This window comes from Vespula pensylvanica, chromosome 2 (assembly GCF_014466175.1).
Source record: "Vespula pensylvanica isolate Volc-1 chromosome 2, ASM1446617v1, whole genome shotgun sequence".
Lineage (NCBI taxonomy): Eukaryota > Metazoa > Arthropoda > Insecta > Hymenoptera > Vespidae > Vespula > Vespula pensylvanica.
The window spans coordinates 6,996,793-7,022,487 of NC_057686.1; the positions used below are offsets into that span (position 1 = coordinate 6,996,793).

The window sequence follows — 25,695 nt, forward strand, 5'->3', positions numbered from 1 at the left end:
TTTATAGTTTGTCCATCATATTTAATGATTAAGCGTTGGTAATAAAACGTTAGTTAGAAAACTCGCAGAATTAAGTTTTCATGTGATTTTATGCGTGTGCCATGAAAGATGAAAATTCGACCAATGAGGTTTTAGATTAAAACACGTATGTTTTCATTAATTGCTTGTTTGTAATCATCCATAATAAGAAAACGTGTGGAAAACGTTAAGATACATTTAAGTGAATCTATTGAAGAAATTAAAAGATTTGTAAAAAATTCTATATTATCAGTGTTCAATTCTTTTTGTCTAATAATACGCAATACATAATTTTTTATATAAAGTTTGTAATTTCAATAAGTACGGCTTGTGTTATAAACGTTGTGTGAAAGAAAGTGAAATTATGTCATACATCATAGGATATTAAATATAAAAGATTTTTTTTTTATTCTAGTACAGATCATTTTATCATCGAAACAATATGTTTAATCAAAGTGGGACGATACGATCAGGAACAGCCTCATCATCGAATCCTATGCAAGATTTTGAGGTTGTGTCACCACCAGATGATTCTATTTCTAGTTTAAAGTTTAGTCCTGCTTCATTACAACAGAATTTTCTTGTTGCTGGTTCTTGGGATTGTAATGTTCGATGTTGGGAAGTTGAACAATCTGGTAAAACAGTTCCTAAGTCAATACAATCTATGGCAGCACCTATACTCGATGTTTGTTGGAGCGATGTAAATTTATTTCTCATTGATTATACTAATATAAACCTGATTATTATCTTAATGTATATTGCTTGCTATTATAATAATCTTTGTTTAGGATGGAACAAAAGTATTTATGGCTTCATGTGATAAAACTGCTAAATGTTGGGATTTAGCTTCAAATCAAAGTATTGCAGTAGCAGCTCATGATGCTCCTATTAGAACTTGTCATTGGATTAAAGGAACTACGTATTCTTGTTTGATGACTGGTTCTTGGGATAAAACATTAAAGGTTATAAATTATTTTACAATATGTTAATTTATATTAAATTTATATCGTTATCTATTTATTAATTTTATATTTGTAGTTTTGGGATTTAAGAAATCCAAAACCAGCGATGACACTTAATTTACCTGAAAAATGTTATTGTGCTGATGTAGTATGTATTTATATTTCTTGTAAAATTCGATATATATATTTTTTATCATTCCGTATATATAACTATCTCTCTTATTCTTAATTAATAAAATTATTTAAAGGATTATCCAATGGCTGTAGTAGGAACAGCAGGACGAGGATTAATTGTTTATCAATTAGAAGGAAGTCCACGTGAATTTAAACCTGTTGAATTAAGTTTAAAATATCAGTATCGATGTGTAGCAATTTTTAGAGATAAAAAGAAAATACCTACTGGCTTTGCCATTGGAAGCACAGAAGGACGTGTAGCTATACATCATTTAAATCAAAGCAGTAAAGACAATTTTACATTTAAATGTCATAGAACAAATGGATCTCCAAATGGTTACCAGGATATTTATGCAGTTAGTATTATGAAATAATATTGCTATTTTTGAAATTAGGCTTTATTAAATTAGCTTATCTTTCTCTTTATCATTATAGGTAAATGATATAGCATTTCATCCTGTTCATGGTACAGTAGCTACAGTAGGTGCAGATGGTACTTTTGGTTTCTGGGATAAAGATGCTAGAACAAAATTAAAATCATCGGAAACAATGGAACAACCAATTATACGCTGTTGTTTTAATCATAATGGACAAATATTTGCTTACGCAGTTTCTTATGATTGGTCAAAAGTATGATTTCATTTTACAGATTTTTTATATTATACTTATATAATATATTTATTGACTGTAATTTTTTATTTGCATTACAGGGTCATGAATATTATAATCCAGCAAAAAAAAATTCTATATTTCTTAGGCCATGTTATGATGAATTAAAACCAAAAGCATCACCATAATTATAATTAAAATTTCATTGACAATTTTTATTATATATGCTTGTAATTTTATTATGCCTGTCTGATAGTAAATTATATTAAGAATTATATTAAATTCTTATATTTTTTCTATTATTAAATTTAGTTTTAATTATACTGATCATATAAATTGTTCAGTACTACAAATTAATTTTTTCTTAATATTTTTACTATCACTATCCTTCAGAAATGAAATAGATATAATCACTTCTGTAGTTATTTACGTAATAAATATAAAAGATAATTGATTTGATACTGTAATTAAGTGATAAAAAATTAAGTAATATATTAAAAAATTGCATATTGCAATTTATAATTAAGTTTGATGTGATAACAATTTATTATAAAGTATATTAAATAATAAATTGGATTCCAATAATTTATCTATATTAGAGATACTTTTATTTGATATGTACCAAACACACCTGTGTTCTATTATTTGAATTCTAAGAATTTATATAAGCATCAAAACATAACACTCGTTAGAAACGTTCGTCACCTTTCGCTCGAAGCGTGTGTGACTCCAGCGACAAGTGTAGACAAAATATGAACTACAAGTGGGGAACACTATCGCCATCATGCGTCTATCGTATCAGTCTGTAAACTTTAAAAATTAGGTTATATCCTACTCGCACGTAACATAACAATCGAATTAGTTAAGTTAGAATAGAAAGTGTTAGTAGGTTAAAACTTAAACTTTTCATTTTTCTCCGTTTATCTTCTTTAACGATGATGTGCTTATCACAGTATTTCCAATAGATATGACGCAGCGCCAATACGCATTTATTTTACAATATAAATACATAAGTAATACGAAAATTAATGAAATCACAAAAAAGAAACATGCTGAAAATTTTATTTCATAGATACTATAGAAAGTAATTGTTTTGATTTCTATAAAAATAATATAAAAGTATTTTTCACTAAATAATGAACAAATTTGATTTTAATTATATATTTACATACTTTATATACATTTGTTTACAGAATTCTAAGAAAAACTACATATATACATATATATATATATATATATATATATATATATATATATATTAATACAGAAATTCTTTTTATTTTTTTACCTTTTATTTTACAATTCAGCACAATTGTTAGAAATGACAAAAATTTCGAACTTTATTATTAAGAATTATGTTTTTATTAAAATATGAATTTATTATAAATAAACCAATTTTCCAAAATTAAATTTTTTGATTCATTAAAATTATATGAATATTAATAATTAATAAAGAAAATAGAACATATTACTATTTAGATCAACGTTAATGACTGAAGGATATTATATCAAAACTACTCCACATGCTGCCACCTAGTGACGAAACACTTCATTTAATTTGATGCGAACTATTTTAATGAGTGGTTAAAATATCTTTGTCTTTCTAATTCTGTTTTATCTCCAGAGGATTTTTGGACATTTTATAACCTTGAGATGAATAATATATTATTTTAACATAAAATGAAATAGTTATTGAAATAGTGTTAAAGAAAACAGTAATTTTAACGTGAGCAAAGTTATCGTATTATTATTATTATAATAATTGTTATTATTGTTATTTGTGATGCTTCAAATATTATTCTAATATTCTATTTAAATATGCATACAATTGTTAATGTTATGTTAATTCGATACTTTAAAGTAAAATTGATCATATCTATTTTTGAACTAAAACCGATATATTGAATAATAATTGTACCAATACAAATCATTTTTAACCTGTAACCTGTCTTATCTAATAAATGTTCATTATTGCATTATATATTATATAGATTATGTGGAATTCAGAGTTTAATGACGTTGATGAAGAAATACATGTTAGAAGTTATGCAGAATTATTAGAACAAAGACAAGATGAGGAGAGTATTGAAACTGCATCTACAGTTGAACAGGTTAGTTAGCAATAATACAATATAAATGTAAAAGATATTTATATACTCATATCTTATATTATCTAATATTTTATAATACTATTCTTAGATCAGTACAGAAAAAAATGTACTTAAAATTTATGAATTAAACAAAGAACCAATCTTGATCAGACAAAAACATGTGGCACTATTAAAGAAATCATTGATTCATCTTAGCGAGCCTTATGAGGTACTTGTAAGAATAAAAATAGACATATATATCTTACGAAAACATTCTGAAGTTATGAGTGTTTTTAAAAATTTATCAAGTTTGTCTATTTAATGTTAGATTTATTTTATGTTAAGGGTTTAGATTGTAGCAGGCCATGGCTATGTTATTGGATACTTCATTCACTTCATATACTAGGAGAATCTTTAGAAAATGAAGAATATTCAAAGATTGCTGGTTTTTTAGCCAAATGCCAATCCGAAAAAGGAGGCTTTGGTGGAGGTCCAGGACAGCATCCCCATCTAGCACCAACTTATGCTGCTGTTAATGCTTTATGCATTATAGGAACTACAGAAGCATATGCGGTAATAAACAGGTATGTATTATAATTTGCAAGGTCAGTATAATTTTAGTTAAACAGTTCATTTAAACTTATTAATGTTGTTTTAACATGATAAATATCTTATTGATATTATATCATCAATTACATACTTTCTTTCTCGAAATAAAGGATGCGGTAATTCCAGAAAAGGCCTGTACAATTTCCTACTATCCTTGCGAGGAGAGGACGGTGCTTTTGGCATGCATGTGGATGGAGAGGTTGACATAAGAGGAGTGTATTGTGCCGTTTCGGTAGCCAGACTTACAAATATATATACGCCCGTATTGTTCAAAGGAACAGACGAATGGATTGCAAAATGTCAAACATGGGAAGGTGGATTTGGAGGTTGCCCAGGTATGGAAGCACATGGTGGATATGCATACTGTGGCTTGGCAGCCCTTGTACTTCTTGGAAGAGCTAACGTTTGTAATATGCCATCACTATTGGTACGATTTAATTTGATTTATTATTTATTATAGATACGAGCTTGTATCTACATAATTGTATTATGAAAATATGAAATATTGACTTCAGAGATGGATAGTAAATCGTCAGATGCGTTTGGAAGGAGGTTTTCAAGGACGTACTAACAAATTAGTAGATGGGTGCTACTCGTTTTGGCAAGGTGGAGCTTTTCCATTGATCCATGCGATCTTATCAAAAGAAGGAAAAGTATTCAATTCTAATTATTGGTTATTTAATCAAGAGGCCTTACAAGAGTATATATTAATTTGTTGTCAGCATCCTTCTGGAGGACTCGTGGACAAACCTGGAAAGTATATATTTTTTTTTAACTATTATAATTTTTTTTTACATACCAGGGGAAAGTTATTTAATCTTAGTTAATTTCAGAAATCGCGACATATATCACACCTGTTATGCGCTAAGTGGTTTGTCAATCGCTCAAAATTCGCCGCGTCGATTAATAATTGGACCGCCCAGTTTAAACACAGTAGAGATCATTCACCCTGTGTATAATTTGGTGCTGTCTGCAGCGGCAGATGCTCTAAAATATTTCAATGAACTACCGATACCTGACTGATCGTGTATCTAATAAATAAATTTCTATTCCTTTCCCAGATACGTTCGTGAACTAATTTATCGATTTCCAATGCGATTCTAAAATTGTTCTCATCATATATTTTGGTTTTATCCTTAGAAATAATTCATTTTTTGTCGGCAAAACAGATTTGTTATTTATCGATAGTAACAAAGAACTGTTGTTAGTTTTAGAAATATAAACTAGGCGGCGCTACTTGTCATTTCTACACAGTAGATAGGAATTTCTTAATTGAGTTTAGTAGAACATAACAGTAGAACTTTGAACGCTGATGTGAGAGCTGTAGTTTGAATCGCGAAGTCAATTTGTGAGTGTTTTTAAAGCTACCGTAAAGTAGGTGAACTAATTTTGGAATAACTATCGGATTACGAGAAGAGGGTAAGTAAGCTCAAAATAATTAATAATAAATAGTTGATGTTGAAATATTTTCAAGATTAACTTTCAATATTTCTCATCAAGAAAGTCATTTTTCACGTCGTATGATTAGAAGTTCGATCTTTATTCGCTTTTGGGTAAAAGAATGAAATTCAAAATTGAAGGAAGTTAATAAATGTTCGTCATGACGTAGTTGAGTAATTGATCAGGAAGTTCTCGATAAAGCATAGTTAGCTTCGTTACGAATGATTTCTGTTCTTTTTGCAACGATGCTTCATTGTTTCCCACGATATCAAATTTAATAATGTTTATACATTTTGATAAGACTGGCATATCTAGGACGATTTTATAATCTCAACGAAGATAATTTATTTTTGATTGACTCGTAGATATCATTAAATTCAATGCTTTACTTTGGTAGGATTGATCTTTGGTGAATTTACAATCGCAAGAACTTGCTTAGAGTTCCGAGAAGGTTACTCGAGTGTTCTTCATTCGAGTAAAAATACGATCGGTCAGGGAAGAAACCGGTTTTCTCTTTGCAGCTTATATACGTTCCTCGATCTTAAATGAATGCGTTTCGTGTCGATTCTTCGAACGTTTCTTACTTTTTCGTCGGAGTTCCAGGTATAAAGGACAAACACGGAAGCATAGGGATGCAAGTATTTACTCACGTTAGGTACATATAACGGCACCCGTAGCGTGAGAAATATTATCCTTGTTTGTTTTCTAGAGATTGTTTGTTGGCTAGGGAATGTACATTTTACGAGGAAACAAAAATTTATGGATATAAACATTTTACGTATACGCATATACATATATATATATATATATAGACACACACACACGCGCGCAGATACACACACGTAGATCAGAAAAATTGCATAAAAAAGGAATAATCATGCAATAATTAAAAGAAATATTATAATTGATGGCGATAAAGACAATGACGGAATTATTAATGATATCTTTATATTTCTTATAAAAATGATCATTGTCTTTTCGATTCTACGTAATAGTGTTAAATGTTCTCGACGACAATTTCATATCAAAACGTTCTTTCTTCTTTTTTCTTTCTCTCAATAAAAGCTTCCGTATAAATACAGACTAAATAGATAATATAATCAAATTAAATTGTATCTTATTTTAATAAAAATAATAATAAGAAAAGATAATCATAGGAAAGAAGAAGCATCGCTCGTAAATGTCGTATATCATTGCATCGAGTTCTAGGGTCAAAGATCGAAAACAGTGTTCGGTCATATGTTAAAATTCTTTTGTATATTCATTCAAGTGAATTCAATGACGCATACGCTCGAGATTATAATTTTTTCTTTTTCTTTCCATTTCTTTTCGTTTCTTTTCTTTCTTTCTTTTTTTTTTTTTCTTTTGCATATCGAGAATTAATCAAAAGAATAATGAGAAAAGTTTAACGTTGATCATTACGTCACAGGTTCGCCGTTTTACTTCGTTCTATTTCTAATTTTAATCTAACTTTTCGTTTTATTCCTTCATCATTGGATATTTATTGTCGATCGGAAGATCTAATCGTTATTTATCGATTATCTTTTATCTCTAATAATAAATGTCTTTTTTTCTATGTGTGTCCGTCTGTGATAGAAAATTATTTATTATTTTCTTTCGGTTCGACTTTGTTTTCTCTTAATAAAATTAATAATACATTGAATAAAAAGTTGAAAGATTTTTTTTTATCGTTCCATTTTATTTTTTTCTTTTTTCTTTTTTTTTTTTTTTCTTTTTTCAATCGACAAAATCAACGAATCATTATTTTTGCAATGTTTTGAAAAGCTTGAAGAACAATGCGATCTTTGAATAAGTCCGACGACCTGCTCCATTTCGTCGCGTATAAATGGAAGCGAAAGAGCACCTTGACAATGCTCACTGAGATGCAATGCTTAATGAAAGGAAAAAAAGAAACGATGGATAGGGAGAATAGAAGAGAAAGAGAGAAAGAGAACGAGGCCATCTTGCCCGTATGCTTTCCATCGGAGTCTCGCTCAATGAACTGCCGCTGGTCTTTATACTTGCTACGTTCTATGCTTCGTTGGAATAATGCTGCCATGTTATTAATGGCAGCAGAGAGAAGAAAAGAAAGGGAGAGTATATGTGATAAAGAGAAAAAGGAGGTGTAGAAAAGAGGCGTGAAGAAATATTCTGTTTTTTCCTTTTGTTTTTTTTCTTTTTTAATACTCTTAATACCCTTTGCGAATTACATCATCTAACATTCCAGGTATGATTTCTAAAATTTATTTTTCAAAGGTTAAGCGTATAAGTGACTTTTCGAATGTATTGATTGATTTAACATTGAAAGTCGTGATTGTTTCGTCTAATTCTTTGTGATATAATGTTATATATATATATATATATATATATATATATATATATATATGTGAGGATATGTCGTTATATTTATTAACTTTTTTTTTTGCAATGATACAATTCATAAGTCGAATTTAATAATTGTGATGATTGTTGATTTATATGAACTTTCGAGTTAAGATTGATAGATCAATCGTTGAATCGATAGAATATTTCGAATGTATATAAATATATAAAATTGTAATTGATGTAATATTTCATTATTTTCTTTTAAATGACATATTTAAATCGGAAATCGATAATATCATGTCTAAAAAGAAATTTAGCTTTCTGATTATACGGATGATCGACAATTTTTACAATCTTTCGGATTAAAATAATCGCCCGGTCGATAGGAAATTTAGAAATTGTATAGATATATGATATGACGAATATAATAATTACGATCTATTTTGTAATAATAAATCTAAGCTGTAAATCGAGAATATTGTCTTAAAAACAATTGTCTTTTATAATTACACAGACGATTGACAATCTTTACGATCTTTCGAGTTAAGTAATACTTCGTTCAATCGTAAAAATATTTAGAATGTTGTACGAAGGCTTTCGAATGGAAACTTATGCGACTAGTTGCGAGAAGGCGTAGAGAACGTTAGTTGACCGAATTCATGGTGAACGGAGAAGCCTTCTATGTATCGTACGTATGTATGTACATATGTACGTATGTATTAACGGTTTCGCGAGTTAATCGTTAAAAGAAACTCATAAATGTCTCTCTGTCTTTTTTTCTTCCTCTCCCTGTTTTTCTTGACTGAAGCAAAAAAAGATTCGAGTATCCAACCGAGCAATGAACACACCGAAGATACTAAGATCAATTAAATGTTATCTTACGACTGAGAAAAAAGAAAATGGACAACGCGATAACGAAGAAAACTTTGAAATGAGAACAATGTTCGTTCGTTCATTCTCACGTAACAACTGTGTTTCCGAGAATAGTAATAAATGCGAGAAGTTTGTTGTTGTATATAACGGCTTTAACGTACGGCGAATTACACGAAGGCCATTTTTGTATCGAAACATTCCAAGAATTCGCAGTAGAATTCGTTTAAGAGTGGGACTCGTTAGCGGAATTCGATTTCCCGCCTTTTTTCGAACGGTACTTGGTCATTTAAATCTAAGTTGAAAAATGGCGATAAAGATCTATTATTTTTCTTTTTTTTTTTTTTTCTTTTGACGTATGATCAGTAGATATATTTAATTTTTAAAAGGAATACAAGGCAGATAGTGACGTTGATAATTTCAATGATAACAGTATTAAAGTCAATTGTTTAGTCGTTTGATTATTGTTCAAGGGTCAACGTTCCCTTGCATCCGTTGAGGGATTCGTAAAAAGAGGGGGAACTAAATCACGAGCTCTCGAAACAATAATTTTACTATTCTAAACGATCGTCATGCTTCGTCACGTTCCGTTAGTAAGATTTTCTTTTTCTTTTTTCTTTCTTTTTTTTTTTCTTTTTAATCTTGTCAATAATTGCCCGAGAGATTTGAAAGTTTTAAAGGTTGAAAATCGTTGAAAAGAAGTCGAATCGAAAGCGACTCGAATGTATCGTAGAATCAAAATTCGGAGCTCGGGATTTCCTTTGCATTCCATCACGAAAGAATGAGATACGTTGCGACCTTCGAACGAGAGAGGCTTAAGAATGACATTTCGAAAATACACAAGGAAAAAGAATTTCTTTCGGATTTTTCCTTCATTTTCTTCTTTTTTTTTTATATGCTTTATCTATTGTTCTTATTTCGTTATCTTAACTCATAACTCTGTTTATTTTCGAATAATAATTTGATTGTTACTGATATTTTCTGTTTTATAGCGATAGTTTATAACTGGAAAAGTTTCGTAAACAACAAATAAACAACATCTATATTAAAATTTATATCTCTTTTAAATTCAAACCTTTTCTTGTCATGAGAATTTAAGAATAGAAAAGTTTCATGGACAACAACCACGGTAAAACTTATATCTTGTCTAAATCTACATTTTTTTTCTAAGAAAAGTATTTACGGATTGAAAAGTTTTATATACAATAAGTATGTTAACATTCATGTCTCTTCTAAATTTAAATCTTTTTAAATGGAAATTTACGGATGAAGAAGTTTTGCTAAAGAAAAAGAACATTTAAATCCCTATTAAATTTAAATCTATTTTTAAAATGAGAATTGGCTAATTGGAAAAAATATATTAAAATTTAAATCAATGAATTCGAAATAAACAAGAGTTGCAATTAACTGCAGTAATACTTGCTAGGTGAAGCATCCCACTGCAGTTGATCGATTTAGCTTTGAGGTCAAGGACGACTATCTCACTAAACAGAGATGTACGATGAAAAGCATGGAAAATGTACGAATTGAGATTGCATCTTTCTCTCTCTTTCTCTGTCTCTCTTTTTATCTCTCTTTCTAGATTTTACGTTTCTCATAAAAGCAAGACTTTTTGTTGAGAGACATTCGTTACTTTGAAATCTGAACAAAATATCGTAGTGAAAAGTCTGCTGTTCGTTCCAAAAATAAGAAATAAATATAAGAGAAGAATAAAAAATGTATAGATTTTTTTTTTGCTATAGTTACATAAATAGAATAAATGTGGTATTTTATAATCAGAATTTCTGATTTTATCATTTTGCTATTACAGTGACTTATAAATAAGTATCGTTTTATGGTAATAAATTTATTTATGGCACTTATTTATGAATTAATTATAATACTCTTTTCTTTTATCGTTTTTTATTAATTTTTTTATTTTTTTATTTCATTTTTGGTACAGGTACTTGATTGATTTTCTCGTTCGAGATTTTATTCGAAGTAATATATGCATAATTTTCTTTTTATATATTAATCTACTTATGAAACGAATAACGATAATCTTGCTTATCGGAGATACATGCATGCGTATACGTATAAGTAACTTTCTTCTAAAGATTAGACTGTCCAGGAAGTCCTCGAGAAGATATAATCGAGTTAATATAGTCTCAAGTCAGAAAGCTAATGTTTCCGGGTTAGGTTCGCATAACACGAATTATACGTGGGACACCTCGTCGATTTCGTATCTCATAGGATATAAAAAGAGAAAGAGATATTTCCATCCTTTACTTTTTCGATCCATCACCTTCTATATCCTTATCGGCAAAATGTATTACGTTAGTTGTCGTTGGACCGACTTTCACTTCTTCACCAGGCCGTGTGCATTTCTGGGGATTGCGCAAAACGCATCGTGAAATAAATAACTCGGCTAATAAATTACCTTGTTGTCGAATTCTTTCTCTTCGACTGAAACTTCAATTGAAATGCGTTCGCTTTTTCTTCAAGAAGAAAAAGGAAGAAAAAGTTTAGCTCAATTGAAATATTTTCAGATGTCATACTTAAAAGAGGAATCATAAATATTATTATTTTTTTTTTAATTTTTGTTAATTTTAATTGATATAACAATATGAACTAACGTTATGACGGAAAACTGCATTTTAATATAGATATCCGTATGTAATTATTGCAGGCCGGGTTTCATTAGAAATAAATACGCAATCAAAGTTTATAAATTTAGTTTTAATCATTGAATCAACCGAGACTTTTCCTCTGTTTCTCTTTTTTTCTTTTTTATCTAATGATAACAACCAGAATTTTCGAATCTATTTATTATTATCTCGTGCTTCCTAAGTTCAATATCCTCTGAATGATTAGATAAATCAAAATGAGAAGTAGAAAGAGAAAGTAAATGAAAAAGATTAAAAATAAATATTTGCTTCCTTTGCTGTCAGATAATTCAATTTTCTTATATTAAGATCGACTTCAGGAAACGATCAGATCATTGTTCTCTCTTTCAGCATCCTTTGTTTTTACCATGGAGTTTGATGATTACTATGAACAATGATGCATATCCCGTAATAAGAAAGAGAGAGAGAGAGAGATGAATAATTTTGTTAAAAATTTATCACGATGTCGCCCCACATCCTGTGACTCACAGTTTCGAGATCGACACTATGCAGTTGTATGATACTTGCTACGCTCCTGAAAATTTACTATCTCTCTTTCTCTCTCTCTTTCTCTCTCTCTCTTTTTCTGTCTTTCTTCATCGTCTCTCTACCTCTCTCTTTTTTCGACGTAAACGAATTAACTCCCTTCTACTCGGTATAGAAGGGTCGGACCCCTCTTGTCTTCTCATAGAACATTATCGAACGATATCTCGATCGTCTCGGTCGTGATCGTAGCCGATTTTATTAGAATAATTTCGTATCGAATCAATTTGTTTATCCTTTCGTCATAACGATTCTTGTTTACTGTAGTAATATAGTATTTTTTCTACGTTTATATAATATATTCGTACATTTACATTCGCTTATATCATTTAACAGTCTATGATACAATTTTTTTTTCCTAACTATAAATTAATTATATAATGCGAGAATTATATAATATTACTTACAATAGTATATAATTATACTCTAATATATTTATATTAGTTTTATACTTATATAATATATATATATATAATAATTTATACTTAAAAATGTGAAACATGAAAAATTTCGAGTATAAGCTAATAATTAATTTTGTCTGTAGAAAATAAAATAGAATTGTAAAAACCCTTAGATAAATAAATGTGTAATATTTAAATGAAAATATGCCGTGCAACCAGACGATAGATTGTTTTAAAAATTAAAACAGTAATGATACGGTCGATCAAATCATCCGACAAAAAATTCGAAGACAAACTTTCTCTTGGCTCTCGTCGAAGTTCGTTTTATTTTAGGTAGACATTATTATGAAATCTCGATAATAAAAGATCAACTGTATCCTCGATTTTTCAATCACTAAAAATTATTCTCGAAATACGGGAAGAAATTCTTCCGCTTGTTTCCTTTTTGCAAGCGTTGGAAGAATAAAGAAGAAAAAAAAGAAGGCATAGGAGACAAAAAATTAATAATTTGAAATGTCACGATTACATAACTGAGAGAATTCACGATGTTCTATGCATAGTTCTTCTTTTATTACCTTCTATGGTTCCGTTTTGTCATCGTAAACGCTACGTACATATATATATATATATATATATATATATATATATATATATATATACATGCAAAAACACACACATATATATTACACCCACAGTCAGTCAAGTGGCATTAACGCCTACGCATGAGATTCACATGTCATCTCGTACTTGTTTGTCTTTATATCATGTATATATGTGTGTGTGTGTACCTCTTCAAGAGGACAATGTTTCTTCAAACATTCTTGATAAATCGCATAAACATACATGTGGACAGTCAATCAAAGCAAATACCGCATATACGAGTCAGTCGAAAAAAAAATATTTTCTCATAAAATAATTTATTCTTTCTTTTCTTTTATTTTGTTTTCTTATTAACCGTCTGATATGCAGTAATTTTGATAAAATCAGTCTTATTATCAACGATGACGATACGATGTTGTTGACGTCAACGATTCTTTTTCTCTCCGCTTTTTTCTTTTTTTTTTTTTTTTTTTTAATTCAATCTTTTATACGTATGACAAAATATATGACAAAATATTTAGAATTTTTCATAATTAATTTTTCGTAGAATTTATCATAAATGCATAGGAGACAATAGAGACGAAAATAATCAATGCCTTGTTTGTTAAAGTCCGCTTATTACGCTATGTCTTTCTCTCTCGTTGCACTTCTCTTGTGCACTCCCGCATCATTCTCATGCGCTCGTAATGCGACTATTCGCCTGTACATCATACGTACAGCTTCGTCATTAGAGGGGCTCTATAGATCCCTCTTCGCGTGTATACACGTACAAGAGAGGGGGAGAGAGAAAGAGAATGAGAGAGAGAGAGAGAGAGAGAGAGGGAGAGGGAGAGAGAGAGAGGAGAGAGAGAAAGAAAAAGAGAGAGACCTGTCTGGATTTAAAACAGAGGTGCTCAATGTCCTCCTTTGATTTGAAAAATTTATATATTGTATTAATGATACAATTTATTTTAAATTGTATTTTTTTAATAATAATAATAATAATAATATATATATATCTTATGTATGTACGTGTTACAGGAAATGAATATTTTCAAGAATACAGGATGTTTGTGTATGTGTGTATAGTCAACACGTGTTACGTACCCCTGATAGAAACATGATCATGCTACACAGCTGGCTCGAACATTGGCGTAGTACTCGTAAGATATTTATAGAAAGAACTTTATCATTTAACTAGATTAGACATTTTGTATTATCTTATACGGTCTAACTAATAAAAGAAATTCGAAATAGGGAAATTGTTTTATAGTAACATCCAATTAGCTTAGCTCGAAGGTTTTAAGAATTGTCGTCATCGTGGAAAGAATTTTTCCATCTATGATTCGTATATTTCATAAAATAATAAAAAAATTTTACAAGGATGAAGAAGATTGAGAAATACTGAAGTTAACTTATCTCTTGTGATGCTATTTGTGATGTTTTATGCGATAGATAAGACAGAGGTAAGAAAACGAACGTTAAATCAAGGAAACCTTATTCGTATCTCAAGAAACTTGCAAGAAATGCATGATTCTGTGATTGGAGAAGCGTGAATTAGAAGAGCGTGGATGGCTCATCTTGAATGACTAGATAATAGAAAGATCAACGAGTGTAACCGAGTACGAGGAATTTAACAATTTTGATTTTTCTGAGATCCCATTCGCAAATTATAGAGCGTATCTTATTTTATTGTATTATTTTTTTTTTCTTAAGATAAACCTTCATTTTTTAAAAATAACAAAGTATTTTTATGAATATATTTTTAAAGAAAACGTATTAAATATTGTATGATAATACGTTTCATAAATCGATTGGCTTCTATATATATATATATATATATATATATATATATATATATATATATATATGTATGTATATTATAGTATAAAACTAATATAAATATATTATAATTTGTTCATAGATACAAAAAAGTTTATAAATTTTAGAGTTAAATGATATAAGCGGACAGGAATGTATGTATAACGTAGAGATATACTACTTCATTTGTATAGTAAATTATACTAGTACACAGTTATACATTATATAAATCAATAGCGTTATATGTATGTACATAGATAATGTAGGTACGTGATAATAATGATTATATCCTATAATATATGATAATTTGTTACCTACATACATACATGGAGATGTATAGATGTTAAAAGTAAGTACGAAAATGTTGAAAATACTTAGTATGAGATCCCTATGACGAAATCCTTTAGCACTTAGGGGATAAAGACAAAGGATTAAAGAGGGTTGAAGTTGTAAAAGGGTTGGACAGACTATTTCACAAAAGCTTCAGTAATAATTAAAAATACGATTCCGATATATATCACTTTATCCGTTGTTCTGGATGGATCGAATAAATAAAGAAACATAAAGAAATTGATTATTATTTGTTCATACTTTGCGGATTAGTCATTGCCCATTTGATTCATGCGTTGCGATCCTATGACAATGAGCATCTTTATTTCAAGGATAACGTTTGTCATTTGAAACACTTTACATCGAATCGATTGATATTATTAGCAAATTATCACAGTTTTTTATCTCTCGCAAAAAGAAATAAAAATTATTAAAAATTTCCATTAAGATGACTTTGAAATTAGTATATAAAGTTAGTCGATTATTAGCCGATTATTAGCATAAAGGTATATAATTATTATGAATTATGATTTACACAATCCTTGAATTATGTTTTACTATGAAGTTTCACGAAATCGTCCCGTGACTTTTCGTTACACGTTGCGTGTCACGTAAATCTCACGTTAATTATTAATTCAAAAACGTGAAAGTATGTATTTCGTACGAGTTCGAGATTGCATGCAACTTTTGAAACAAAGAAAAAAAAGAAGTGAACGATTCTTTCAGATGGAGAAAAAAAATTGGACTAAGTTATAGGGAAACAATTTATCAATCTTCAAACTGATAAAGCATTAATTAAACACACAATACATCCTATAATATTGTCAGATTTATTTTGAAAAAATTACTAACAATATTTAATATAAAACAACTTTTATATTGTACAATTATTAGGCCATATTTATTTCTTAGATTTATAATAATTTTTTTCAGAAAACTTTCAAATCATTTATTGTGACTGAAATGATTTCTTTAGATTTTTTTAGTACAGCAAATATTATAAAATTAATTGGCGAAAAAAAATCTTCAAGAAAAATCAACTCAGTATTATCGAGCATTGATAGCCCTTTGATTTAGTCCAATTATGGAAAAAAATGATCGTTTACAGATAATTTAGTTTGAATTAATTAGTTGATCAAACAATTTGATACGAAAAAAAAAGGAAAAGAGCGATTTCTTTGAGACGGACAAAAATGATGGAAAAAGTAATTCAATTCTAATCAATTAATAAATTAATTAAACAATTAAAAAGAAAGTTTTTAATATTGTATTTAATAAATTAATAATTACATTTTTCATTTTCTTTTCTCTCTCTCTCTTTTTTTTTTTTTGTTAATACACCTTCCGATAACTCTCCCTTTTAAATATTTCCGCGAATACTCTTCTCTCGTTGATTTTTCACTTCCGGTTGCGACTACTCGAACAAGAGGCCAATTGATTTACTGTCGCATATATGAATCACGAAACGAGTCACGCGATGACAAAAATTAATTATCGTAGCTGTTGCATAGTATGTTTAACACGTGTGTGAGTTTCTGAATCAGAATTCGGTCCATGATCGGAGAAACATTATTTCTTTTTTATTTCTTTTTTTATTTCATTTGCTATGGCTTAAGTGTTAGGCGTCTCCAAAGATAAAATCATAGGAGGTCGTGGATGTGCTGAGTTATATCAACGGATCAACAAACCCGGCACGTTTTACAAATGCTCATTCATTTCACGAATTGTTATTTGTTTATTTTGTATCTGCGTATTCTCAACGTTATTTTTAGATTTTTACCGATGCTTACTGAGAGCATTATTTCTTTTAGAATCATTTTTATTTCAATTTTCTTTTATAACTTTTTGCTACTTTGACAATGTCCAAAGAAAATAAATTTTCTGATATGAATAAATAATGTCATGTGATTCATATGTCAATATATTAAATTTTACATCGTGTAATTGAAAGTGCTTTTGTTATATACTCTTACATATATACTTTTAGATTTCCTTTTAAATTCATTTCTCGATGATCGAATTTAATGAAAGGTATAGAAAGAAGAATTCGAGTCGTATTTGTAGGGACATTGTACTCTAATAAATCTCGTCGTTTAAAAATTTGATATTTAAAAACAACATTTCAATGAATAAATGAAAAATCATTGAGCCCATATAGTTGCAAGATCGAACAATAAAATACAATAAATATTCAAAATCGAATTTAATATATAATATTTTGTTGATTAATTATTCTTAATTTATTTCGTTGCACGAGTTTCGCGTTTAATTGTGATTGTGTTCTTTAACAATAACAAATTTATTATTCGTAGTTTAGAATTACAAGCGTATTCGTATTCGTATATGTCGTGATATCGAGCGATTCAGAAGTATTTCGCATTAATGTTCGATGATTGAATATTTCCGATTGAATGTTTAATGACTTTTGACGAAGTAAGTGCGAGGACGATTATGAAATTAGAAAGGGAAAGAAAAAACAAAGAGTAACTATAAAAAATATATAAAAAGAAAAAGAATGCTTATTGGTCGCAGACATTTGAAACGATTAAACGATTGCATATGGGGTTCCTTGTTCGAAGTGAATATACAGCTTTATGAATGACAAATTGCTATTTTAAAGATAAGATTCAGACGACCTTATGACTCGTTCGGTTTATGAATCTACATACCTCTTATATTTATTTATTGTCAGATTTAGCATCTTTTCGAAAGACTACGCGTTCATCTGAAAATTTTTTTCATTCGAATAATAGCGGCAATATGTTTTTTATATCATTTTATAATACCGCTTTTTCTTATTGAAGGGTAGATATTTTTTCAAGTGATATGTGACTTGGAAGAAAGTCGTATGAATGGTCGGCCAATGGTGCGTATAATATGCGTCAACATGTTTTGATATCCGATAACTTCAGAGAAATTTTTTTTCTTTCTGCCTCTCTCTCTCTCTCTCACTCTCTCTCTCTTTCTCTTTCTCTCTTTTTCTTTCTTTAATTCTCCTTAAAAAGCGAGATCGGATATGATTCATTCATGGTTTAAAGTCTAGCAGATAATAGAGATAGATTTTCCGCGAATCATTATGTTCTTATAATGTAATGACGCTCGTAGCTACAACCGGTTTCATTTCTCGAATATCGACATAATCTATTCTTTTTGCACGCAAATCTGCTCGAGTTACTACTTCTTTTAAATGAATCTTTTTATATTGTTAAATGAACAGATACGTTGTTGCATATGAATTAAGAAAGATATTCGATTGAGACAGTGTTTCGTTAAAAATATAAAAGCGATTTAAAAAGATCGTTTAATAATAATAATCATCATCATCGTCATCATGTGATTAGATATATATAAACTTCTATTTATTTGTTCGATATAAATAATTAAGTAGGATTACATCACTTATATTACGTACTGATACTTTATTATCGACACTGATTATTTATTTAAAATACCGACTAAATGTTTTTAAAAATTAATCCAATAAATAACAGCTCATAATATTATTATAAATTTTGAATTGATTAGAAGCGATAGAAAAAAAATATATTAAGGAAAATTTCATGATGTCAAATATTCCAAGAGTACGAAATAAAACATCAGACTTCCGGTGAAACCGGAAGTTCAATGATTTATAGTTTTTCTTCTGGTACACATGACATTTTTTTAAGTAATTAAATATTTGAATCAATTATCTTTAAAAAATTATTAAACACATATAGACGTAAAGTTAATAATTTTAATTAATAATAATGGTAACAATAATAATGATTAAGTATATACAATATTAAGTTTCTTCTATTCGTATATGTTCCAATTACAATTTCTACTAAATACATATATCCTTTTTTCTTTTTAAGTATGCAGATCAAAGGATGCGTTGTTGTCCAGTATATACATTGATAAAGATTCTTGATTGAGAACATATTTTATTACATATGATAGAACGATCTAAAGAGATCTTTTAATACTAATTAATAATAATAATCATAATTATGAATGCGCGTATAATATACATTTGCTCCAATTGCAACTGATTGTAAAAGTTTTCTTCTCTTTTTAAATTTATGTATCAAAAAGTGCATTGACGTCTATATAAATATTCAAAAAATCTTCTAAAAATTGAGAATAATTTTTGTTATATTTAAAAACGAGATTTAACGAAAAAGATGATTAATTAATAATTCTGAATAATAATGTATATTTAATTAAAATATATATATATATATATATACACCTATATAATTTTATATATAATTTCTCTAAAATTTTTGTTTCTCATTTACAGATCAAAGGATGTGTTCTCGCTTGGACATACATTGAGGAAGATCCTCGGTGGAGAACGTATCTCGTTACACGTAAAAGCAATGTGAAAAAAACTGTTTAATAATAATCATAATAGTAATCATCGTGACGATCATCTTTCACTCGAAATGGCTGTCTTATCGGAGCGTATGATATCTACGTTTGTGGTGATAGCACTGATCTGTACGTGTACTTTGGCTGTACTCGAAGGACCGAATGTTTGCACGCGTCAAGATACGTGAGTATAATCTTTAAATTTATTTTTTTTTTCGATTATTATTGTCAAAGTATTTACTGACTTTTTCACACTAATTTTAAGAAACTTACTCATGATCAGCACAGTTCATAAATGAATTATATTCTAATACAATAGTTTTTATTATTTTTTATTCATTATTTAACTCAATGATCATTTTATTCGTAGTAAATTTTAATTTGTTGAATTAATTAAATGTAAATTACCACCTAATTATTGGATTATTTCAATTTTTATATTCAGTTACATTCGATTTATATCCGTAGTAATTAATTTTTCAAATTTAGTACAGTAGATCATCCTAGATAGATTAATCGTTATGACAGAATAACTAGTTAATAAATGAATTCTAATCTTATCAAAGAAGTAGTGCATATATGAAAGAACATATTTTTAGATACAAGATCACTGTAAAAGTATCAGAGCAGAAACCTTACACCATACGAGAGAATACATGGTGTCTAAGCTTCCCACCGAGATGTTCCAAATACAAAGTTGTCTTTAAAACCATCTATAAGGAACAGGTTAGCTTACCAACTCGTTTGCTTTGCTCCACTTTTACCTTGTTCAATGTATATACGTATATATGTACTTCTAAGCTTTACCATATATGTATATGAGCATGCACCAATCCCTTGATTTTTCATCTTCCTCTACAATTTAGGAAATAACGAAGCAAAAACCAGTAGAGGAATGTTGCAGTGGTTATACTGAAACAACAAGTCACGATCGTTGTATTCCTATTTGTTCGAAAAATTGTCGACATGGAATTTGTATCGCACCGGACGTCTGTAAATGTGAATCCGGTTATGGTGGACCCCTCTGTGACTTCAGTAAGCTTTTTATTCCTTAAAAGATTTCACAGTTAGATCCTAATAGTTGAACAAAATTTTTTATTTATTTTATCGTAGAATGTCCATTGGGAAAATGGGGTGGAAATTGTCAAGAAGATTGTATGTGTCAAAATAATGCAACCTGTGATCCTTTCGATGGGAAGTGTATGTGTGCGAGAGGATGGAAAGGCAAGTACTGTGATCAGACATGTTCTCCAGATAAGTTCGGTCAGGATTGTGGCGAACAATGTCGATGTAGAAATGGTGGAAGTTGTCATCACATAACTGGAGAGTGTCACTGTGCTCCTGGTTACACAGGTCCTTTGTAAGTTTCTGTGATGTTTTAATTATATATATATATATATATATATATATATATATATTTCTTCGTTAACAACGATTAGGTGCATATAAAATAAAAAATTGCTGTAACTTGTAGGTGCGATGATCTTTGTCCTGCTGGTAAACATGGGAATGAATGTAAGTCAGATTGTACGTGTCAAAATGGTGGAGTGTGCATTCCGACAACTGGCGATTGCTTTTGTCCACCTGGTTGGATGGTAGGTGTATGAGTAATTTGTCTTTTCTTTATACATTGTGATATCATATAAATGATCATTGTTCATTCACATATTATTTACATTTAAGTAGGTAAGATAAAAATAATTATCTTGAAATTATCGTAGGGTTCTGTATGTGCTCATCGTTGTCCGGAAGGTTTCTGGGGTAGAAATTGTTCGATGATCTGTGATTGTTACAACGGTGGTGACTGTCATCACGTTACCGGAGAGTGTCAATGCAAACCTGGTTTTTACGATGACAAAGTAAACACTTTTGTAGATAATACTAATGTTCCTGATCGCCATTATCTATCTAGGTTTAACAAATTTTTTCGATTGTCCAACAGTGTTTGAAGATTTGTCCGAAAGATAAATACGGTGTGAATTGCACTGAAGAATGCGATTGTAGGAACGGTGCCACTTGTTCAGCGACTAACGGTACTTGTATCTGTAGTCCAGGTTGGGAAGGTGAAAAATGTGAGAAAAGAATTTGCGAAGATGGTGTCTGGGGAGAAAATTGTTCCAAGGTAAAGTAACTTAAAATAGTAAATCAAATCGAGAAACGTAATAAAGGATAACGTAAATTTTCTTCAAAGGTTTGCCAATGCGATCAAAATAACACAGAATTCTGTCATCCATGGACTGGTCATTGCATCTGTAAAGCTGGCTGGGACGGTGAAACTTGTAGTAGAACTTGTCCGTTATATACTTATGGGAAAGGCTGTCAGGAACATTGCAATTGCAAGAACAATGCTCAGTGTTCTCCGATAAATGGTACTTGCATTTGTGCACCTGGTTATAGAGGGGATGATTGCAGCGAAATCTGTCCTGAAAATAGATTTGGAGAGGATTGTGTTCAAAGGTGCGCTTGTAAAAATGGTGCTAAATGTTCACCCGAGGATGGCCGTTGCAATTGCACTGCAGGTGAGACAGAATTATTAGAAAATGTTTGTAAACGATGAGATCACGCACTTGAGAGATTTCGTTTCTTTTTTTTTTGTTTCTCTAAATGAGTAAAACAAAAATTAAGAAAGTATTTGAGAAAATTCGTAAGATGCACGTAAAATGGTTTCTTTCTCTCTTTTTTTTTTCTCTTTTTGCATCAGTATTAATAAATTTGTAGACGTGAAATAGTAGATTATTATTTCGATAAGTCGTTAATAAAGAAAACTAGCAGATGAAGGTAAGTAATGCATTGTTACGTATTGTAATATTTTGATAGGATGGGATGGTGTTCTCTGCGATCGTCCCTGCGACGACAAGTCTTTTGGCAAGGACTGTGCGAACAAGTGCAACTGCTTTAATAATGCCTCCTGCAATCCACAAAATGGTAAGGGAGTTGGGTGTAACGTTTTTGTTGTAAAATTCTAATTGGCACCATATTTACTTACCCATTTTCATTGATTAATATCACTAATATTTCGAGTTTCTGCATCTTATCGAAACAAATTCTTACTCTATTTAACTTGTCTCGGTTTGCACCTACACTTGTTTGTAAAAATATATATATATATATAAAAAATATATATATATATAAAACGAACAAAGATTAAAAAAATCGGAGAACACACGTCACGTTATTTAATCATATAGGCACATGCACATGTGCGGCTGGCTTTGTCGGTGAACTCTGCAAGGATCGTTGCCTGAAAGGATTCTTTGGACATGGCTGTACTCAGGAATGTGATTGTCATCCTGAAAACAGCATCGACTGTGATCCAAGGACCGGCCGTTGCATTTGCAAGCCAGATTGGCGAGGTTTGTATGTTATTTTCATTAATTATCTTCATCGATTTATCCACCGAACGTTCGTTCTCACCATCATCATCGCCATCTTCATCATCGTCATCGTCATCATCATCATGGATCTATTCTCGGAAACTGTTTACAATACACTATTGACTGCAATGTCAAAACGTAGGAATCCGGTGTGAGACAAAATGCCCAGAGGGTCTTTACGGCGAGGATTGTCACTCACAGTGCAACTGCATGAACAATAGTTCTTGCGACCCAGACACAGGAAATTGTATTTGCGCGAGAGGCTGGGAAGGGCCGGATTGTTCTCAGCCTTGCAAACAAGGCATGTATGGTGTACGCTGTAAAGAAAAGTGTCCAGAGAAAAAGCACGGTAAGATCTTCGTTAAAAGTAGATGGAATGTTATAACTAATACACTTTGAGAATATGCGTGTGTGATAGTAACGAACGATAATGAATAAGTTTTTGGTCATGGGTAGTGTTTAATATACGCTTGCTCCTATTTTAACAGTAGTCGTTGTATACACATAATATTACTCCCACTTCTTGCTTCTTTTTGTTCTGCCAGAGAGACTTGTCGTATAGGGAATTAGTAAGTATGAAAGTTATCAAAATTAATCAAACGAATAATATTTCAATAAAATGAGAAATTTGATATTTACTACGTTTGATTTCATATCTAATATCTTTTTTGTTTTTATCTTTTAAAGGTAACATGACGTGTGATCATGTCACTGGCGAATACGTATGTCGTTCTGGTTACATGGGACTCACCTGTGAACATCCTTGTCCACCTAACAGATATGGTTTAAATTGTGCCCATCATTGTTATTGCAAAAACGGGGGAGAATGTCATCACGTTACTGGAAAATGTCAATGTATGCCAGGATGGCAAGGTGAATTGTGTCAAACTCCGTGCCAACAGGGTACTTTCGGTGTCAATTGCACACAACATTGCAAATGTCAACATGGTAGATGTAGATCCAGTGATGGTCATTGTCGTTGCTCTCGTGGTTGGACAGGTATCAGGTGTACCGAAAGTAAGTTTGACTTTGCTATTTGAACTTTTAAGTTATAAAACTCGTCTTATATCACATCAATGATGTTTTATATAATTGTTAATAGTTTGCCCTGAGGGATATTACGGTGATCAATGCATGGAGCCTTGCGAATGTAAGAATGATTTCTTCACGTGTCATCCTGCTGAAGGATGTATCTGTAGATACGGTTATACAGGTTTGTTTATCATAATCAACAGATAAATATTTAAAGAAATTATTATTATAATTAAAAAGAAATATGACTTACAGGTGAAAATTGTGACGAACAGTTGTTTTCAAGAAATGTTCAACAAAAGGAAGAATCTGGTTATGGTAGTATGATAGCAGGTATATTCGCAGCGATTATTGTGATCGCTATCACTGTGACAGCTTGGTTCTATCATCGTCGTAGAGTGGCAGATTTGAAAAACGAGATCGCCCAAGTTCAATATATTGCTGATCCTGTACCTGGTAAGTGATCATGATCAATAAGTTGCACTGCATTATTAAAAAATATATTTAAAATAATTTTAAATAACCTAATATATCATTATAGATCGAAACCAATTCGATAATCCTGTTTATGCCTATCAAGGCTCTTCGAGATACGACGATGGTACGACTACGTTGTTGAATAATCGTCAAATTAGAAACGATCTTGGTACAAATAAAAATGTTAACAATGAGAGAGTTAAACTTGGTTTTGGCGTAACCATAGAAGAAGATGACGATTGTAAAGGTACATTAATCATCTATTAACGATTCTTAAACAAATTAAAAGGACAAAAACGAGTTGTTTCTTTTTTTTATTTAGGTGCCTATGGGCTGCAATACGATCTGAAGAACAGAGACGCCGATTTAGGAAATCCAAATTTGAACGTTTATCATAGTATTGATGAGATGGATGGGAAGAAAGTCGAACATGTCTATGACGAGATTAAACAAAATGAATCCGAATACGATCATCCAGATCATCCAAGGCCATTAAGCACCACCTGGAAGAGTCAATATCATCGAATGCCCAATGGTACTGGACCTAAAACAGAAGATGATGATGCTGGACCAAGCCAACTAAAGGACAAGGATCCTGAACTGGGAGAAACTTAAAAAGTGTCTTACAACATTGTTCACGCGATGGATTTTATTTTGCGTTCGAGCCAAAGTGCAAAAAAAAGACTCTGGTGACATAATGCATCATCATCAACACGAGACATTGACAATGAGTCAGGAGAAGTCGAAATTGGCAAGACCTTTCGACTTGCGAGCAATAAAAAGTGCAAGACGTGTAGTGGAAGCAATACTTTCGGACCGAATAATCCACACACGTTTTACATTTATCATTTTGCAATATTCGTTTTTTCATTTTATCTTTTATCCTTTTGTTTTTTTTCTTTTTTTTTACATCGAAAAATTGTATTATTATAGATACTATTTATACAATATATAGATGTATGTATATTATAGAAATTGATATTTAGAAAATGAGAGAGAGAGAGAGAGAGAGAGAGAGAGAGAGAGAGAGAGAGAGAGAA

The 25,695-nt window shown here is 30.3% G+C and overlaps 3 protein-coding genes across 6 annotated transcripts; all 3 read left to right on the forward strand.

The window, feature by feature from the left end:
• Positions 1–14: 14 nt before the first annotated feature.
• On the forward strand, positions 15–2,038 carry LOC122637517 (protein Rae1). Of its 2 annotated transcripts, none has more exons than XM_043829698.1 (7): positions 15–145; positions 434–718; positions 807–980; positions 1,057–1,128; positions 1,229–1,510; positions 1,590–1,784; positions 1,865–2,038. In XM_043829698.1, the coding sequence occupies exons 2-7, from the start codon at positions 461–463 to the stop codon at positions 1,949–1,951; spliced, it is 1,068 nt and encodes a 355-aa protein (XP_043685633.1). In that variant the 5' UTR covers positions 15–145; positions 434–460; the 3' UTR covers positions 1,952–2,038. The 2 variants fall into 2 exon arrangements, with proteins under 2 accessions (XP_043685633.1, XP_043685632.1); XM_043829697.1 differs by lacking the exon at positions 15–145 and adding an exon at positions 169–339.
• A 1,145-nt stretch (positions 2,039–3,183) lies between these two features.
• On the forward strand, positions 3,184–5,524 carry LOC122638019 (protein farnesyltransferase subunit beta). 2 transcript variants are annotated; one of them, XM_043830624.1, is made up of 7 exons: positions 3,184–3,489; positions 3,755–3,874; positions 3,963–4,082; positions 4,199–4,437; positions 4,589–4,889; positions 4,978–5,215; positions 5,296–5,524. In XM_043830624.1, the coding sequence occupies exons 2-7, from the start codon at positions 3,758–3,760 to the stop codon at positions 5,328–5,330; spliced, it is 1,050 nt and encodes a 349-aa protein (XP_043686559.1). In that variant the 5' UTR covers positions 3,184–3,489; positions 3,755–3,757; the 3' UTR covers positions 5,331–5,524. The 2 variants fall into 2 exon arrangements, with proteins under 2 accessions (XP_043686559.1, XP_043686558.1); XM_043830623.1 differs by having other exon boundaries at positions 3,190–3,489; positions 4,978–5,219.
• Positions 5,525–5,743: 219 nt separating this feature from the next.
• On the forward strand, positions 5,744–25,511 carry LOC122627046 (protein draper). Of its 2 annotated transcripts, XM_043807801.1 has the most exons (17): positions 5,744–5,881; positions 19,702–19,956; positions 20,372–20,498; positions 20,639–20,807; positions 20,886–21,132; positions 21,247–21,367; positions 21,494–21,631; positions 21,715–21,894; positions 21,964–22,291; positions 22,590–22,697; positions 22,961–23,125; positions 23,289–23,495; positions 23,834–24,163; positions 24,249–24,359; positions 24,434–24,634; positions 24,720–24,902; positions 24,978–25,511. In XM_043807801.1, exons 2-17 carry the CDS (start codon positions 19,847–19,849, stop codon positions 25,268–25,270), a joined length of 3,018 nt encoding a protein of 1,005 aa, XP_043663736.1. In that variant the 5' UTR covers positions 5,744–5,881; positions 19,702–19,846; the 3' UTR covers positions 25,271–25,511. The 2 variants fall into 2 exon arrangements, with proteins under 2 accessions (XP_043663736.1, XP_043663737.1); XM_043807802.1 differs by lacking the exons at positions 22,590–22,697; positions 22,961–23,125; positions 23,289–23,495.
• Positions 25,512–25,695: the final 184 nt, after the last annotated feature.

Bases quoted from the DNA above. Each gene is read 5' to 3' on its own strand.
- LOC122637517 (XM_043829698.1), top strand. From the start codon at position 461: ATGTTTAATCAAAGTGGGACGATACGATCAGGAACAGCCTCATCATCG. The intron at 1,129-1,228 runs GTATGTATTTAT...AATTATTTAAAG, and splicing joins AATGTTATTGTGCTGATGTA to GATTATCCAATGGCTGTAGT. The intron at 1,785-1,864 runs GTATGATTTCAT...TTTGCATTACAG, and splicing joins TTTCTTATGATTGGTCAAAA to GGTCATGAATATTATAATCC.
- LOC122638019 (XM_043830623.1), top strand. From the start codon at position 3,758: ATGTGGAATTCAGAGTTTAATGACGTTGATGAAGAAATACATGTTAGA. The intron at 4,083-4,198 runs GTACTTGTAAGA...TTTTATGTTAAG, and splicing joins ATCTTAGCGAGCCTTATGAG to GGTTTAGATTGTAGCAGGCC. The intron at 5,220-5,295 runs GTATATATTTTT...AGTTAATTTCAG, and splicing joins CTCGTGGACAAACCTGGAAA to AAATCGCGACATATATCACA.
- LOC122627046 (XM_043807801.1), top strand. From the start codon at position 19,847: ATGGCTGTCTTATCGGAGCGTATGATATCTACGTTTGTGGTGATAGCA. The intron at 21,368-21,493 runs GTAGGTGTATGA...AAATTATCGTAG, and splicing joins TTTGTCCACCTGGTTGGATG to GGTTCTGTATGTGCTCATCG. The intron at 23,496-23,833 runs GTAAGATCTTCG...TATCTTTTAAAG, and splicing joins GTGTCCAGAGAAAAAGCACG to GTAACATGACGTGTGATCAT.